We start from the raw sequence: 15,481 nt of genomic DNA, 5'->3' as shown, positions 1-15,481 counted from the left end.
GAGTCCAGGCCTGAAGACATATACGTGGTATTATGAGTGAAAGTCATAGCGCCACCTACTGACAACAGGAAATGGTTGTATACTGCCAGCCACCCTCATAGAAGTGCTTTAAAGGACGCCCCACATGTTCTCACAGTTCATTTCCAGCGCCACATGCTCCAAGCCAAAAATTCACTCTAACTGTTGCGTGCAGTTTCCAACTTTCACGGGAATGCACGACAGCGGGTACCCCGACGTGCGTGTTCCCCAGACGTGCCCATAAGGGCGAGGGCCCGTTCATCGCTGCTTGCAGCTTTAATTATTAATATTTCTTTTAACCGTTTTAACCGATAGCTTTAATTAGTTAAATTGCTTAATGTCGGTTAATGGTTAAACGGTCCCTAGTGTCTTACCTTTTTGACATCCTGTCTCTGCTGTCCCCTCCAGCTCAAGTCAATATGATGTTGGTCGCAGAAGGTTAAGGGTTTATAGGAAACTATTGTTCTGAGTGGAGTAGGAGGAACAGGAGAGTTTGGAAAGAAAGGGAATAACTTGTGTGTATTTATGTGTTACAGTGGCACAGTTAAAAGAAAATATTGAATCAATTCACACAGTCACTAGTGCAAGCCTTTCTGAAATCCTTCCAAACAAAATATCAAGTTTTAATGGTTGCAAAAATCTTTGCTTTAGAAAAACTAAACAAATGATTTATTATTTATTAGCACTACATCTGTTAAAAAAAGTTCTGTAGAAGAATCTGTTTCCAGACTGCTATGTTGCAAAAGTGCTATTGAACAACATGAACTGCAGTCAAATATAGTGAATGTTCTGCAGCCCTTGTTGGGTACTTTTATGTTAGCTTTATGTTCTTCTGCGTCCACTCTCTGTGGGTTTCAAACAAGTCTTTTTATATCCTGTTTATCTTCCTGATACTGAAATATTGTCCTTACTGGTTCCTCTATATCTTTTCTGTCCTCAGATCACCAGAAACTGGACCGAGAGGCGAGAATCTGTCGTCTGCTGAAACATCCAAACATAGGTGAGTCATTTGTGAGAGCTGAGTGGATTAGTGGAGTGGCTGTGTTCATTCACAACGTTTGGAATAAGATGTTAATGGTCCCATATCATGCTGATTTTCAGGTTCATACTTGTATTTTGTGTTTCTACTAGAACATGTTTACATGCTGTAATGTTAAAAAAAAACTTTATTTTCCTCATACTGTCTGTCTGAATATACCTTCATTTACCCTCTGTCTGAAACACTCCGTTTTAATACATTTCAATAAAATTGCAACAAAATGCAACAGAATTGCGTTGCTAGGCAACAGTTTGGGTCCATGTTTACTTCCTGTCAGCTGATGTCATTCACATACACTTCAACAGGAAATAAACTGGGACATATTTAGAATGTTTACGTTTAAAACCGTGTAATGGTCTAAATATTGTATATTTGTGACATCACAAATGAACAGAAATCCTAACGGCTTGTTTCAAATGCACAATTTCTGAAAACGGCTGTGTTTATTTCTCTGTATATTGAGCGTTTTGATACTTTCACAGTATTTATATAGTACTTAAACCTACTCAATAATATAAAAGACATGAAAATCTTACTTTTTACAATATGACCTTTAAGACATAAGAATTCCGTCACTGCAACAGTTTTCCTTTTCATGTTTTTTTTTCTTTCCGACCTTGATAAGAACCCGTAGTTAACATTGTAAATGTAGAAAAGTATTGAAGTGATATCCCTTCATTTTGCTACAAACTGGGCTTGCACATTTAATGTGTGTTTGTGAAGTTGACATTCCTTGTGTTGACCCCGGAGAGGTCCGAGTCCATGTTCCTTTCATGAAGTAACTGTTGTCAGACTCCAATAACTAAAAATCTGTAGACTAATCTGTAGGGGGTGGGAAATAAACTGATTCACATATGTATCACAATGTTTTTTTTTTACAATTTTTTAAAAATAGATTTTTAAATTCCAGAATTGATATATTTGCTTCATTTGAGTCTATGCAGAGGTAAGGAAGTTACCGCTTTTATTGTTGTAGTCTGAGTAACGTGATGTCATATCCATTCCGTATCCGCCAGACAAAACAAACCGCAGGAAGCTAAAACGACGGCAGAGGGTCTGCGTGGATACGACCTGCACCCTCACATGTTTAATCCAGCGTGGTAAACACTACACATCCAGTAAAGGATGGAAACACTTTGGGTTTCACACATTGACAGGAAAAGCAGAGCTAGGCATCACGGCTAAAGCTGCACGCTAACTCTGTCACGGACAGGAAACGTTATCGTATTGCGGTCAAGCCGTTGCTCTCGTCTCCGTGGTCAAATCAGCCGACACTACAACTGTAGAGCACCCATATTCCAACATTTGTGTTCTCTGCATTGAAACGGCCCCGATGGAGCTGATCATGGATGGATAAAGAGAACGGAGCTGACGGGAGAGCTAGAGACCACCTTGGAGAAGTTAGAGGAAGTAGACACGTGGGACTACGTCCGGTTTTCAAAATAAAGTGATAACAAAGGGAACTGTATACAAAATACATCTATGGAAATACGATTAATAAGATAATATTCACCAGAAGTATAAAACATGTTACATATCCCTTATATATTAAAGAAAATACCACTAATGTGCGAGGGAAATGTCTTTATTCTTTGATTTTTTTGGTTGCTGGAAAAAATGTAATAAATAATTCCTGACAAAGATCCTGATATATTTGACTTCAGGACATCCCTGACTACATACATGCTGAAAATCAAACATTTTACTGTATTAATTTAGATATTTTCCAAAGTAAAAGTCCCTAGAAGTGGATGATTCAACTGTTTCCCATGGTCTAGTGTTAACAAAAGTTAACAAAAATAAATCGGAATATGGAATCACAGTACTTGTGGAATTGCAGTACTTAAAAATCTAAATAAATATCAAATCGGCACCCAAGTGTCATGAAGTATCGAATCGGGAGTTATGTGTATCATCTCAGTCCAAATAATCTGGGATCTTGGAGGTTTAGTGCTGCGTAGAAAGTACTGTCAACCAATCCCAGATATAAAGCACAGGAACATTCTTCATATTTAACCATGTTGTCCAGCTGCTGTCTCTGAGACACCAAACACAAGTAATGCATCATTTTCTAGCGATCTTCTTGAACATGTCATCCGCACAAAATTATGTTTATAAGCATTTCTCATAAAACTAGGAAAAGTCATGAAGTATCAAGCTGATAAAACAATGTTAAGTATGTTTTTGAGCGGTTCAAGAGAGCCTGGGATCTCCAGTTGCAGTAGTGGTTGTTACACGCAGCTCAATTAACCATTAACGCCCGATTACCACAATGTGCGTCAAAACTCTCACTCCTTCTTCTCTGAGTAATAATTCAGTCGAATCTGAACACACCGACATCATACACATAGAAGATTAGAAACAGTGTGGCTTAAATTTCCCAAGGATATTATTATAATATGTCCATCATGAATAAATCTGCATAAATCTGCTAAGAAATCATGGAAGAAAAGACGCTATTTATAATTCCAGAATTTGCCTGAGAATCGTCATGTTTTTTAAGTTTTCTTCGGGATCAAAGTAATCCAGTGATAGTTGGCTGTACATCCATAGGCACATAACAAACAGGAACTGCTGATAGATCATTCGACTAATTTAATGGTGCCAATTTGGCAAAATGTCCCAGTAGCAAGAGATCTAACATTATACATCTGTGTCAAGTTTGAGTCTCATACATTACAACTGGATTCACCAAGTGTATCTAATACTCAAGTTTCATGACTTCTTTTACTACTGAAATGTAAATATGTGCGTGCGTGCGTGCATGCATGTGTGTAAAACCCAGACAACAGGCAGTGGCCCCTTGAGAAAAGAAGGAAATGGCAAAGTATCTTTGTGGCAGAACTGCCCAGTGTCTTATCACACAGTAGTGTACCGTCCAACGCAAGCTATACTCCAACACACACAAACACACACACATGCAGGGAAAGATAACAGCATAATAGGTATGGTTTCATTCATTCTCTCTCTTCTTCATCCCACCTGATTCCTGCTTCGTCATCATCCTATTCTGCCGTTCTCTTCCCCTCTCTGCTGCTCTTTTCTTATCCTATTCTCGAGGGGAGAGCTTGTCAAGTTTTCTTTTCTCTAAATGTAAGCCGTCTGAAGCAAGAGGAGAGTATTATCCAACATTTTCAAGACTAATTTAAAGCACTCAAGCACCTTCACCCACCTTGACACAAGCAGAATTTTATTCTATCTGTGACTCCAGAGCTGCCGGTTTAAAGAAATCTGTTGGTTAAAGTCGTCTTTGTTGGCAACAACTCCTGAAGTAAATCTGTGTGCAGTGATATTTCCTGCCTGCTCTTGTGCTTCTTTAACAGAGAGATAATCTAAAAGGAAATTACCAGTATCACATTAATTATAAATGATTCAAATATGGCAACCATTCTGTCAACTTTGTCATCCAAAAGCTGATTCCTGGTTGCCAACAAGCCAGGTGGTACTCAATCTTTAGAAAGCTACTGTACAGTCCAGTCCTGGAGTGGACCATTGCAGATAGGCAGGGAAACACTGTGCTGCTGGAAACCTGGTCTCCTCAGAGGATCGGGTATCACTCCACCTTGTGGGTGTTTGTTATGATTCAACATTCAACGTTAATGTTTTTTTTTACTTGCCCGGTCAGAAAAGTGGGCCGGAAATATACTTGCCTGAGGTAAATTTTGACTTGCCCGTATACAAATAGTTTTATTTAAATAACAACAAAGACTAAAGTTAATTGTCATTATTTAAAGGAACGGTGTGTAGGATCCGGCTCTATCTAGCGGTGAGGCTGCAGATTACCACTCCTTCCGTGTGCCAAGCGTGTAGAATTGCTACAGTTGCCGATACAAAAACAGGAATAATGCTGTAAAATGAGAAAGTTTGTGACCCTGGAACCATGTTGAGATCAGTTGAGGAAATACCAAGCACCGCCCACCAACCAGAGCAAACGTTCTCATTTTACAGCTAAACCGTACACTACAAGATGTTTCTGAAAACATCTGAGGAGAGAAATAGGCATTAGAGTACCAGAATATTGATTCATATTTGATCAGCGCTGCCTAGTTTGACCGTTTGATCGGAGTTTGCGAGTGATTGACAGCTGCTTCAGCTGAATGAACAGCCAATAGGAACGCTCTCTCTCTAAAATTACCTGGGATTGGCCAGGGTCTCCTGTCACGGGCTAGATTTTTTAAAGGTCACTTATTATGCAAAATGCATCTGTCCCCGGTGTCTACAGACCACCATAGTGTCTAATTGTCTCTTTCTCTCATGCTCCATCTATCAGAAGACAAACATTTCACAGCATAAATATGGCTGTATAACTGTCTGACAAGTAAAACGGTTACTCTGAAACATGGACACAGTACCCTATAACGTAAGTCCTCCCAGTAGCTGCTGATACTGTGGTTACTGAGTAGTTTTTATATGAGATCAGTAATTCCACCTTCAGTTATGTTGACAGAGACAGGATAAAGTCTTTGAGCTACGGTAAACTACGGTGAGTGTAACGTTAACCGGCCTGTAGTCATGGTAACACAGAGACAGCTCCTACAGTAACTAATACACCATTACTCTGATTACTTTACTACGTTTATCAGCTGTCTTTTACCAGAAATAATGAACTGACTACTGTTTCACATCTTCTATTTTCCACCCTGATGTTCGCTGTGTTTACACACCGTCACATGTAGCTACATGCTAACATGTTAGCATGTAGCTACATGCTAACATGTTAGCTCTGTAATGTAGCTACATGCTAACATGTTAGCTCTGTAATGTAGCTACATGCTAACATGTTAGCTCTGTAATGTAGCTACATGCTAACATGTTAGCTCTGTATCTCCCATGTAAATAGAACTATCTGCTCTCCTCTGGGATGCTTCTGTCGGTCATTTCTCACAGATGGACCTGTAAAGACAAACGTAAAACAGAGTGTATGTTTACGGTTTACAGAGTTTATGCAGAACCTAAATACTGAGCTAAAAATAGCATATTTACCGAAGCAAAACCGTCAGGAAAACCTGGAATCTTGGCCGCAGATGTTGTTAATTTCTCACCGATTTCGGATCAGATTCCTCTGGGAACGTGCGCTGTGTGAACTTTATGGTTTATAAACTTTGAATTAGTTTATTATTCACGGTAGAAATGCTGACTCCATGTAGCTGGCTCACACTGTCTCGTGTTCTGCTCTTTGCACTCTGGCTGCGTGGCGGGGAAGAAAGTTACACTGTGTTGAGGGCGTTTGATTGACAGCAGAGACCAGGACACGCTGACCAATCAAATCAAATCAAATCAAATCAAATCAAATCAATTTATTTTTGTATAGCGTCAAATCACAACAGAAGTTATCTCAAGACGCTTTATATATAGAGCAGGTCTATGACCGTACACCATAGTTTAGAGACCCAACAGGATCCACCAAGCGCACTGTGGCCAGGAAAAACTCCCCGATTACTGGGAAGAAACCTGGAGCAGAACCGGGCGCAGGGCGGGCGGCCATCTGCCGAGACCGGCTGGGGGGATAGATAGATAGAGAGAGAGTGAGAGAGAGAGAGAGAGAGAGAGAGAGAGAGAGATAGATAGAGAGAGAGAGATAGAGAAGCAGCCACAATAGCAGTCTAGCAGCTGTAATAGCTAATACAAGTAGGACTGATAACACAAAACCAATAGTGGTGGATGGAAAGAGTGATAATACAACTATCGGAAAGCCAGCACTGTCCAGCATCTCTCCTCAGTACGTCCATGTGTATTGGTGTGGGACGTCCCTGCGATCGATGCCCGTGCGTTGGTTCCTGCAGCATCAGCATGCTTGCTGGGAGCTCTTGATGTCTTTGGCAGTGATTGAGAAGTGTTATTCTCCAGGCTGCCACATTGTCACTAGGTGTTGGAAATCCCTCGTTAGCATTGGTAGTCCCTCGTACAGACGTAGTTAATTAGGGATGGTAGCAGTTGGTGTCAAGCAGGCACCGACGCGGCAGCAGATGCAGCCACAATACCGGAGACCACCAAGATCCAGGTGAAACCCTGCTCCAAGTGTACCCATGCTCCAGGTATAACCTCGCTCCAGGTGTGACCCCGCTCCACGGTTAGCTGCGAGACAAGGAGGCACAAGGACTCCCGGGAAGGAATGAAGTTAGTAACAACATGGACATGGGACATGAGTATATACATAAGGAGAGGGGAGCTCAGTGTGTCATAGGAAGTTCCTTATGACAGTGTGTCATAGGAAGTCCCCCGGCAGTCTATGCCTATAGCAGCTTAAGTATGAGCGTTATCAAAGAGGAAAGTCTTTAGCCTACTCTTAAATGTAGAGACGGTGTCTGCCTCCCGGACTGAAACTGGGAGCTGGTTCCAGAGAAGAGGAGCTTGATAGCTGAAGGCTCTTGCTCCCATTCTACTTTTGGAGACTCTAGGAACCTCAAGTAACCCTGCATTCTGTGAGCGCAGTGCTCTAGTGGGGTAGTAGGGTACTATGAGCTCTTTAAAATATGATGGGGCCTGACCGTTTAGCGCTTTGTAGGTGAGGAGGACGATTTTAAAATCTATTCTGGATTTTACAGGCAGCCAGTGCAGAGAAGCTAATACAGGCGTAATATGATCTCTTTTTCTAGTTCTAGTCAGTACACGTGCTGCAGAATTCTGGATCAACTGGAGAGTCTTAAGAGACTTATTGGAGCAGCCTGATAATAAGGAATTGCAGTAATCGAGTCTAGAGGTAACAAATGCATGGACTAATTTTTCTGCATCATTTTGACACAGGATGTGCCTGATCTTCGCAATGTTACGTAGATGAAAGAAGGCAGTCCGTGAGGTTTGTTTTATGTGAGAGTTAAAGGACATATCCTGGTCGAAGACAACTCCCAGGTTCCTTACGGTGGTGCTGGAGGCCAGGGCAATGCCATCTAAAGTAACTATATCATTAGATAATTTGTTTCGGAGGTGCTCAGGGCCTAGTACAATAACTTCAGTTTTGTCTGAGTTTAACATCAGGAAATTGCAGGTCATCCAGGTTTTATGTCCTTAAGGCATGCTTGAAGTTTAGTTAACTGGTTTGTTTCATCTGGCTTGATTGATAGATATAATTGGGTATCATCTGCATAACAATGAAAGTTTATGGAGTGTTTTCTAATAACATTGCCTAAGGGAAGCATATATAAGGTAAATAGAATTGGTCCAAGTACAGAACCCTGTGGAACTCCGTGACTAACTTTGGCGTGCATGGAGGACTCATCGTTGACATGTACAAACTGAGATCGATCTGATAAATAGGACTTAAACCAACTTAGTGCAGTTCCTTTAATGCCAATTAAATGTTCCAGTCTTTGTAATAGGATGTCATGGTCAATGGTGTCGAAAGCAGCACTGAGATCTAGCAAGACAAGTACAGAGACAAGTCCTTTGTCCGATGCCATTAGAAGGTCATTTGTAATTTTCACTAGTGCTGTCTCTGTGCTATGGTGCACTCTAAATCCTGACTGATAATCTTCGAATAAATGATTGTTCTGTAGAAAGTCACACAGCTGACTGGCAACTACTTTTTCGAGTATTTTGGAGGTAAAGGGAAGGTTAGATATAGGTCTATAGTTGGCTAGGACCTCTGGATCAAGAGTGGGCTTTTTAAGAAGAGGTTTAATTACAGCTACTTTAAAGGACTGTGGTACATAGCCTGTTAGTAAAGACACATTGATCATATCCAGTAAAGAGGTGCTAACTAGAGGTAAAACTTCTTTAAGCAGTTTAGTTGGGATGGGGTCTAGGAGACAGGTAGATGATTTAGATGAGATCAGTGAGGTTAATTTGTGGAGATCGATAGGAGAAAAGCAGTCTAAATATATATCAGGTTGTACAGCTGTTTCTAAGGTTCCTAAGTTTGAGGATAAATTGGTACCAGTTGACGGTAGGAGGTGATTAATTTTGTCTCTAATAGTTATGATTTTATCATTAAAGAAACTCATGAAGTCACTACTACTGAGGGTTGTAGGAATACATGGCTCAATAGAGCTGTGGCTCTCTGTCAGCCTGGCTACAGTGCTGAATAGAAACCTAGGGTTGTTCTTATTTTTCTCTATTAATGATGAGTAATGGGCTGCTCTGGCATCACAGAGAGCCTTCCTATATGTTTTAAGACTATCTTGCCAGACTAAATGAGATTCTTCCTGTTTGGTGGAACGCCATATCCTTTCCAGTTTCCTCGATGCTTGCTTTAATTTGCGTGTTTGAGGGTTATACCATGGAGCTGACTTCCTTTGTTTTACTAACTTCTTTTTTAGAGGGGCAACAGAATCAAGTGTGACTCGCAGTGAGTCTGTAGCACTATCTACAAGATGATCAATTTGGGTAGGGCTAAAATTAACATACGAGTCCTCTGTTATATTGAGACATGGTATTGAATTTAATGCTGATGGAATCGCTTCCTTAAATTTAGCTACAACACTATCGGATAGACATCTAGTGTACACACTTTTATCTGATGGTGTATAGTCTAGTAATAAGAATTCAAAAGTGATTAAATAATGGTCTGATAAAAGAGAGTTCTGTGGAAAAACAATTAAATGTTCAATTTCAACGCCATATGACATAACAAGGTCGAGGGTGTGGTTAAAGCGGTGAGTGGGTTTATGCACGTTCTGCGAGAAACCAATTGAATCTAATAAAGAGATAAACGCAGTACTGAGGCTATCATTATCAACGTCCACATGAATATTAAAATCACCTACTATAATGACTTTATCTGTTTTCAGGACTAAACTTGATAGAAACTCTGAGAATTCAGATAGAAATTCAGAATATGGGCCTGGAGCGCGGTACACTATAACAAATAAAATTGGCTGTAGTGCTTTCCAGGTTGGGTGTGAAAGACTAAGAACAAGGCTTTCAAATGAGTTATAATTTAGTTTAGTTTTAGGGTTTATTAATAGGCTTGAGTCGAAGATGGCTGCAACTCCACCTCCTCGGCCGGTGTCTCGAGGAATGTGAGTATTAATATGACTCGGGGGAGTGGATTCGTTTAGGCTGACATATTCTTCCTGACACAGCCAGGTTTCGGTAAGACAAAATAAATCAATGTGATTATCTGATATTAAATCATTTACTAGTAGAGCTTTAGATGACAGAGATCTGATATTTAAGAGTCCACATTTAATTCTCCTGTTTTGTTGCTTTATTGCAGTGCTAGTGTTAGATTTTATTAGATTATTATGTTTAACTCCTCTTCTGTTTACTTTTGATTTAATTAATTTAGGTGGGGCAGACACAGTCTCAGTGAGGTTTGGGGTTAAGCTATGGGTGGGTAACTGCTCTAATGGAAGCGCAGAGAAGTGTATAAGACTACAGCTCTGCGTCCTGGAATGACCCCTGGTTTGTCATGGATTTGTTCCACCAACAATCTTGGTCAGATTTCTGGATAAGAGAGCCGCACCATCCAAAGTAGGATGAATGCCGTCTCTCCTAATCAGACCAGGAATTCCCCAGAAAGGGTTCCAATTGTCAATGAAGCCCACATCGTTTGCTGGACACCACCACGACAGCCAGCTGTGGAATGACTTCATGCGGCTATACATGTCGTCACTGGTCAAATTGGGGAGGGGACCAGAGAAAACTACAGAGTCCGACATTGTTTTTGCATATGCACACACCGATTGGACATTAACTTTAGTGACCTCCGATCGACGTAACCGGGTGTCATTACCGCCGACGTGAATAACAATCTTACTGTATTTACGTTTATCCTTAGCCAGCAGTTTCAAAACGGATTCAATGTCGCCCGCTCTGGCCCCCGGGATGCAATTAACTATGGCAGCTGACTTCGCTAACTTCACGTTCCGCAAAATGGAGCTGCCGATAACCAGAGTTGGTTTCTCAGCGGGTGTGTCGCTGAGAGGGGAATATCTGTTAGAAACGTGAAGTGGTTGGTGGTTAACCGTGGGCTTCAGGGTACGACTATGCGTCCTTCGGACAGTCACCCAGCCTACCGGCTGCTCGGGGGTTGCTGGGGGACGGCTAGCAGAAGCTAAGCTTGGCCGGTCTGCACCGGCTAGGGGCTGGCTAACTACAGAAGAAGCTGAAGCTAAAGTGCAGAACCGGGCTTCTAACTCGCTAACCCTCGCCTCCAATGCAGCGAGTGCACTACACCTAATACATGTACCATTAGCTCTAAAGGAGGCAGAGGAATAACTAAACATAAGACACACAGAGCAGGGGAGAGCAGGAGAGGGAGAGAGAACAGGAGAGCAGGAGAGAGCAGGAGAAGGAGAGAGAACAGGAGAGCAGGAGAGAGGAGAAGCCATCGCTAACGGCTAAGCTACTGCTAAGCTACTGTTATGCTACGATACGATAGCCCAGCTAGCGTTAGCCGAGCTGAATATGTGTGGTTAAGTCTCTAAAGAGGAGCGAGTTGTGAGTGCTTAAGCAGAACTAGTGTAGATATAAATGTAGCGGGTAATTATCCGCTGTAATGAAGAGTATATAACTATATTGCCCTGGATGTGCTAGAGCAGCTACAGAACACAGCAGCACACAGAAAGACAGGCAACCGGAAATGAGGCAATACGCTTACCGTAAGCACGTCAGCACGTCAGCCAAAAAAAACGTTTGGTGTGGTCGTGGCTAGTGAGTACTGCTGGCCGTGTTGTAGTACTCGAGAGATCAGTCTTGGTCAATCAGAGCAGACTGGGAGGAGACAGGCTCTGAATCAGGGTTTTTCAGACAGAGGGTGAAAGAGGCTTCACGCAGGCAGACAGTATGAGAAGAATAAAGCGTTTTTTGAACATTACCACATGTAAGCATGTTCTAGGAGAACATTAAAATATATCTATGAACCTGGAAATAAGCTTAATATGAGACCTTTAAAGCCTGAAAACAGAGCCATGAGGAGGTGCAGAAGTTCAGTTTTCTCAGAACACTTGAATTACAATATGCTGGAAGGTTATTATGGGATTTCTGCCCAATGATGCCAAAAACATTCTGCCTACTACTGCTTTAAGTGAATTAATCTGGTGTTTTGCCCACATCCTCTAACGCCACCCAACTACACTCCTGTTGCCAGGATAATTGAAATGCACTCATAAACTTTGTCTTTACCCGTCGCTATTTTCTTGTGAGTGCCCGATCGGTACTGCACTGGTGCAACTCTCGACGAGAAGGAAGTGAGATGGCCCACTCATTAGCTACTTCCATCATCAGCTCCAGAAAAAAACAATGTGTTTAATCCATTTTGAGTTGCTAGATTTACCCAAAGTCTAAAGTGGCGTTTTACTTGACCCGGGCAAGCGGGCAGTCCTTATTGTTAAGCCCTGTGATTTTAAATGAGCATACCATAATAACATTGCGCTGACTTATGTTAAGAGTGGTTATTGTCGTTCTAGTTGTCTTACCCAGTGAACTGATTTGGAAGTGAAGTCTCTCTCTGTTTCTCTCGCCCTCACTAGTACGACTCCATGACAGCATCTCAGAGGAAGGCTTCCATTACCTTGTCTTTGACCTGTAAGTAAATCACATTGACACACACACATACACACACGTCACAGGTTCAACCAGAGTACTGCTCCACCCAATCATGAAATTTTTTTTTTCCACCACTGTCACCTTTCACAGCAGTACAGTATATTAGCTTTATTAGCTTAGCTTTTCCACTGTGTTCAGTCTACTCTTAAAGGGACAGTGTGTAGGATTTGGTGGCATCTAGCGCCTGACTGAAGCTAACTGAACACCCCTCTACTCACTCCTCCCTTTCCAAGACTGCGGGAACTTGAGCCGCCGAGTGCATAACCGTGGTAACGCCGTTTGCCTTGCTCAGTGGTAGATATGCTAATTTTGAAAAATATTCTTAACCGTTCACAGACCCTCATTAACCACATGTAGCGGTGTGCCAGCTGCAGTGTATGAGCACAACAGACTAGGGATGTCCATAATTAACCATTTAACTGATATTAAGCATTTTAACCAATTAACGCTATCACTTAAAACGGTTAAAAGAAATATTAATAATTGATTAAAAAGCTGAGCGGCTCAGGGGAGCAGCTCGTCTCTTTAAGGAGAAAAGCTGTTCCACCTTAACAGCCCACCTTAAGAGGCAGAGCTGGAGTTGCAGGATACAGGAAGTTGGCTCCGGTCTCTAGCTCGCTTGAGTGGAGTGGAGGAGTTGTAGTTTCATAGCATTTATTCACCGACAAATAAACTGAACACACACTGCTACACCTACGATCACAGCTAGAACACCACCAACAACCTCACACTCACCACCAACACAGTCTGTTGGAAACTCACTAAAGTTACGCAGACTACGTGTGCGGCGGCGAGCAAGAAGCCTCCGGCAATGCTAGAGCTGCTAACGTAGCACAAATACTGTTGGACACTCACTAAAGTTCCGCCGGGCAGAAACACAGCTGACAACCTGCTAAACTAAACTAAATGTGCGGTGGAGACTTTTACTGGGAAAGTGGCTGCATGTCCGCGACACTACACGCAGCATCGTAGCTGCTAAGTTAACGCTCCCGGACGGTGAACTGGGGACTCCCGTCAACCAACATCTGTTGTGCTCCAGCAGGTGGTAGTCATTTTTCAAAATGAGCATCCCTACAACAGACAACTGAGTCCTCAGTTCACCATCAGGATAGTTACTGTAGCAGCCATGATGCTGCGTTCACTGTCTCCAGTTCACCGTCAGGAGAGTTACTGTAGCAGCCACGATGCTGCGTTCACTGTCTCCAGTTCACCGTCAGGAGAGTTACTGTAGCAGCCACGATGCTGCGTTCACTGTCTCCAGTTCACCGTCAGGAGAGTTACTGTAGCAGCCACGATGCTGCGTTCACTGTCTCCAGTTCACCGTCAGGAGAGTTAGTGTAGCAGCCACGATGCTGCGTTCACTGTCTCCAGTTCACCGTCAGGAGAGTTACTGTAGCAGCCACGATGCTGCGTGTAGTGTCGCGGACATGCAGCCACTTTCCCAGTAAAAGTCTCCACAACATAATTTAGTTTAGTTTAGCAGGTTGTCAGCTGTGTGTCTGCCCGGCGTAACGATACTCTGTCACCCGGCGTAAGGATAACGAGCGTCCGACAAACAGTGTGTGTGCTTGTGCTACGTTAGCATTTCAATTTCACTCCTTGCTGCTCACCATGTTTATCCCACATAAAGATGATGGGAGCTTCCTTTTTCATACTATGAGTTGCTTCATGGAAAACTGAGGAAAACCTGAAGTCTTTTCACATTCTCTCTTGTGATAGTACTCTATTTCTGCCACTTGTGTAACATTTACTGTATCCAGTTATGGAAATGTTAGGACTCACATGAAAACCAAGAGCATGTGTTAAATATCAAGTTTTATATTCCCCTATAGAGTGCTCCAGGGATGAAGTATTTCTGTAGGCCAACCGGGAACTTAGCATCGCCCTGGTTCCCTCCACAAAAAGCCAATGGGAATGTTCCATTAGGTTTTGGATTATTGCAGAAACTCAGCTCTGTGACGAACAAACGTTTATGATACTTACATGTTTTGTTCAGCAAGATAATCTCCACAAATGAACACCACTTTTATGATTTTTGAAGTGTGAATGCAATCACCAGAAGTGAAAAGCAAACGTTAGGCTATAAACAAACTACACCACGGTCACATGAACGTGAGTACAAACACAACGAGGCTGTAAAGGAGGACGAGTCGCCGTGATGGCGTTTAGTCGTCTCATTTAGACACTTGTTAGCAATCGCCTTTTTTAAGATGTTGTAGAACATTTTTTTAAAAATCTCTTCAGCTTGTGTTAACCACAGACCTGATTTCAGGCATCTAACTTAAAGGTCACCTATTATGCAAAATGCACTTTTCCATGTCTTTTAAACATCAATATCTGTCCCCAGTGTGTCTACAGGCCACCATAGTATCATAAAAGACCATCCTCTCTCTTTTTCTCCTCCTCCGTTTGTCCGGAAATGGGTGCAGAAAAAAAAATCGCTTTTTTTCCTTCTCTTCTGACGTCATTAGAGAAATGCAAGCCATGTAAGGGTTTCCTGGTCGAACCAGAGAGAACCTTCAGTAGCTGACCCCGCCCCACAGCGCGTCACTGTCTCTCCTCCTCAACCTAACTTGAGCAAAGTCTGCAAGAACCAGCAGAACAGGCTTCATGTACTCCCATCATCTAAATATAACATGTTCTTTCACAAAGGCTTTATGTAATTACACTGTTTAAACAGATGATATTTATATATTATATATATTTGATGTCATGCATGTAGCAGATTACAGGTAGTAAATAGTGACTTGTAAGCAACACAACACATTTCTGTTTCACAGTCAAACTTTATTTGAGTTGACAGATGACAATATTAATTATTCACAGCATTTGTAATCATCTCACCTGTTAGTTAGTTATGTGACATGGTACAGGAGAAAGTCTTCAGCTCTGGTAAACTATGGTAAGCTAAGCTCCGGTGGTCTGTAGTCATGGTAA

The 15,481-nt window shown here is 42.0% G+C and overlaps 2 protein-coding genes across 29 annotated transcripts in view; one reads left to right on the top strand and one right to left on the bottom strand.

Moving 5' to 3' along the window:
* The window catches only part of camk2g2 (calcium/calmodulin-dependent protein kinase (CaM kinase) II gamma 2), a 169,519-nt gene that overhangs the window by 62,332 nt on the left and 91,706 nt on the right, over positions 1-15,481 (top strand). For all 28 annotated transcript variants that reach the window (XR_012595114.1, XR_012595113.1, XM_074645318.1 and 25 more), the window contains exons 3-4: positions 959-1,018; positions 12,469-12,523. Coding sequence is in view for 26 of the 28 variants with exons in the window: in XM_074645318.1 (XP_074501419.1) it covers positions 959-1,018; positions 12,469-12,523 (115 nt within the window). In the remaining 2 variants the exon portion in view is untranslated. The remainder of the gene's footprint in view (positions 1-958; positions 1,019-12,468; positions 12,524-15,481) is intronic.
* On the bottom strand, positions 10,371-11,623 carry LOC141773473 (uncharacterized). The gene has a single exon (XM_074645345.1). It carries the CDS (start codon positions 11,326-11,328, stop codon positions 10,405-10,407), a length of 924 nt encoding a protein of 307 aa, XP_074501446.1. The 5' UTR covers positions 11,329-11,623; the 3' UTR covers positions 10,371-10,404.

This window comes from Sebastes fasciatus, chromosome 9 (genome assembly GCF_043250625.1).
Source record: "Sebastes fasciatus isolate fSebFas1 chromosome 9, fSebFas1.pri, whole genome shotgun sequence".
Taxonomy (NCBI): Eukaryota; Metazoa; Chordata; class Actinopteri; order Perciformes; family Sebastidae; genus Sebastes; species Sebastes fasciatus.
The sequence above is the reverse complement of the archived record's forward strand: the minus strand, read 5'-3'. Positions and strand labels throughout refer to the sequence as shown.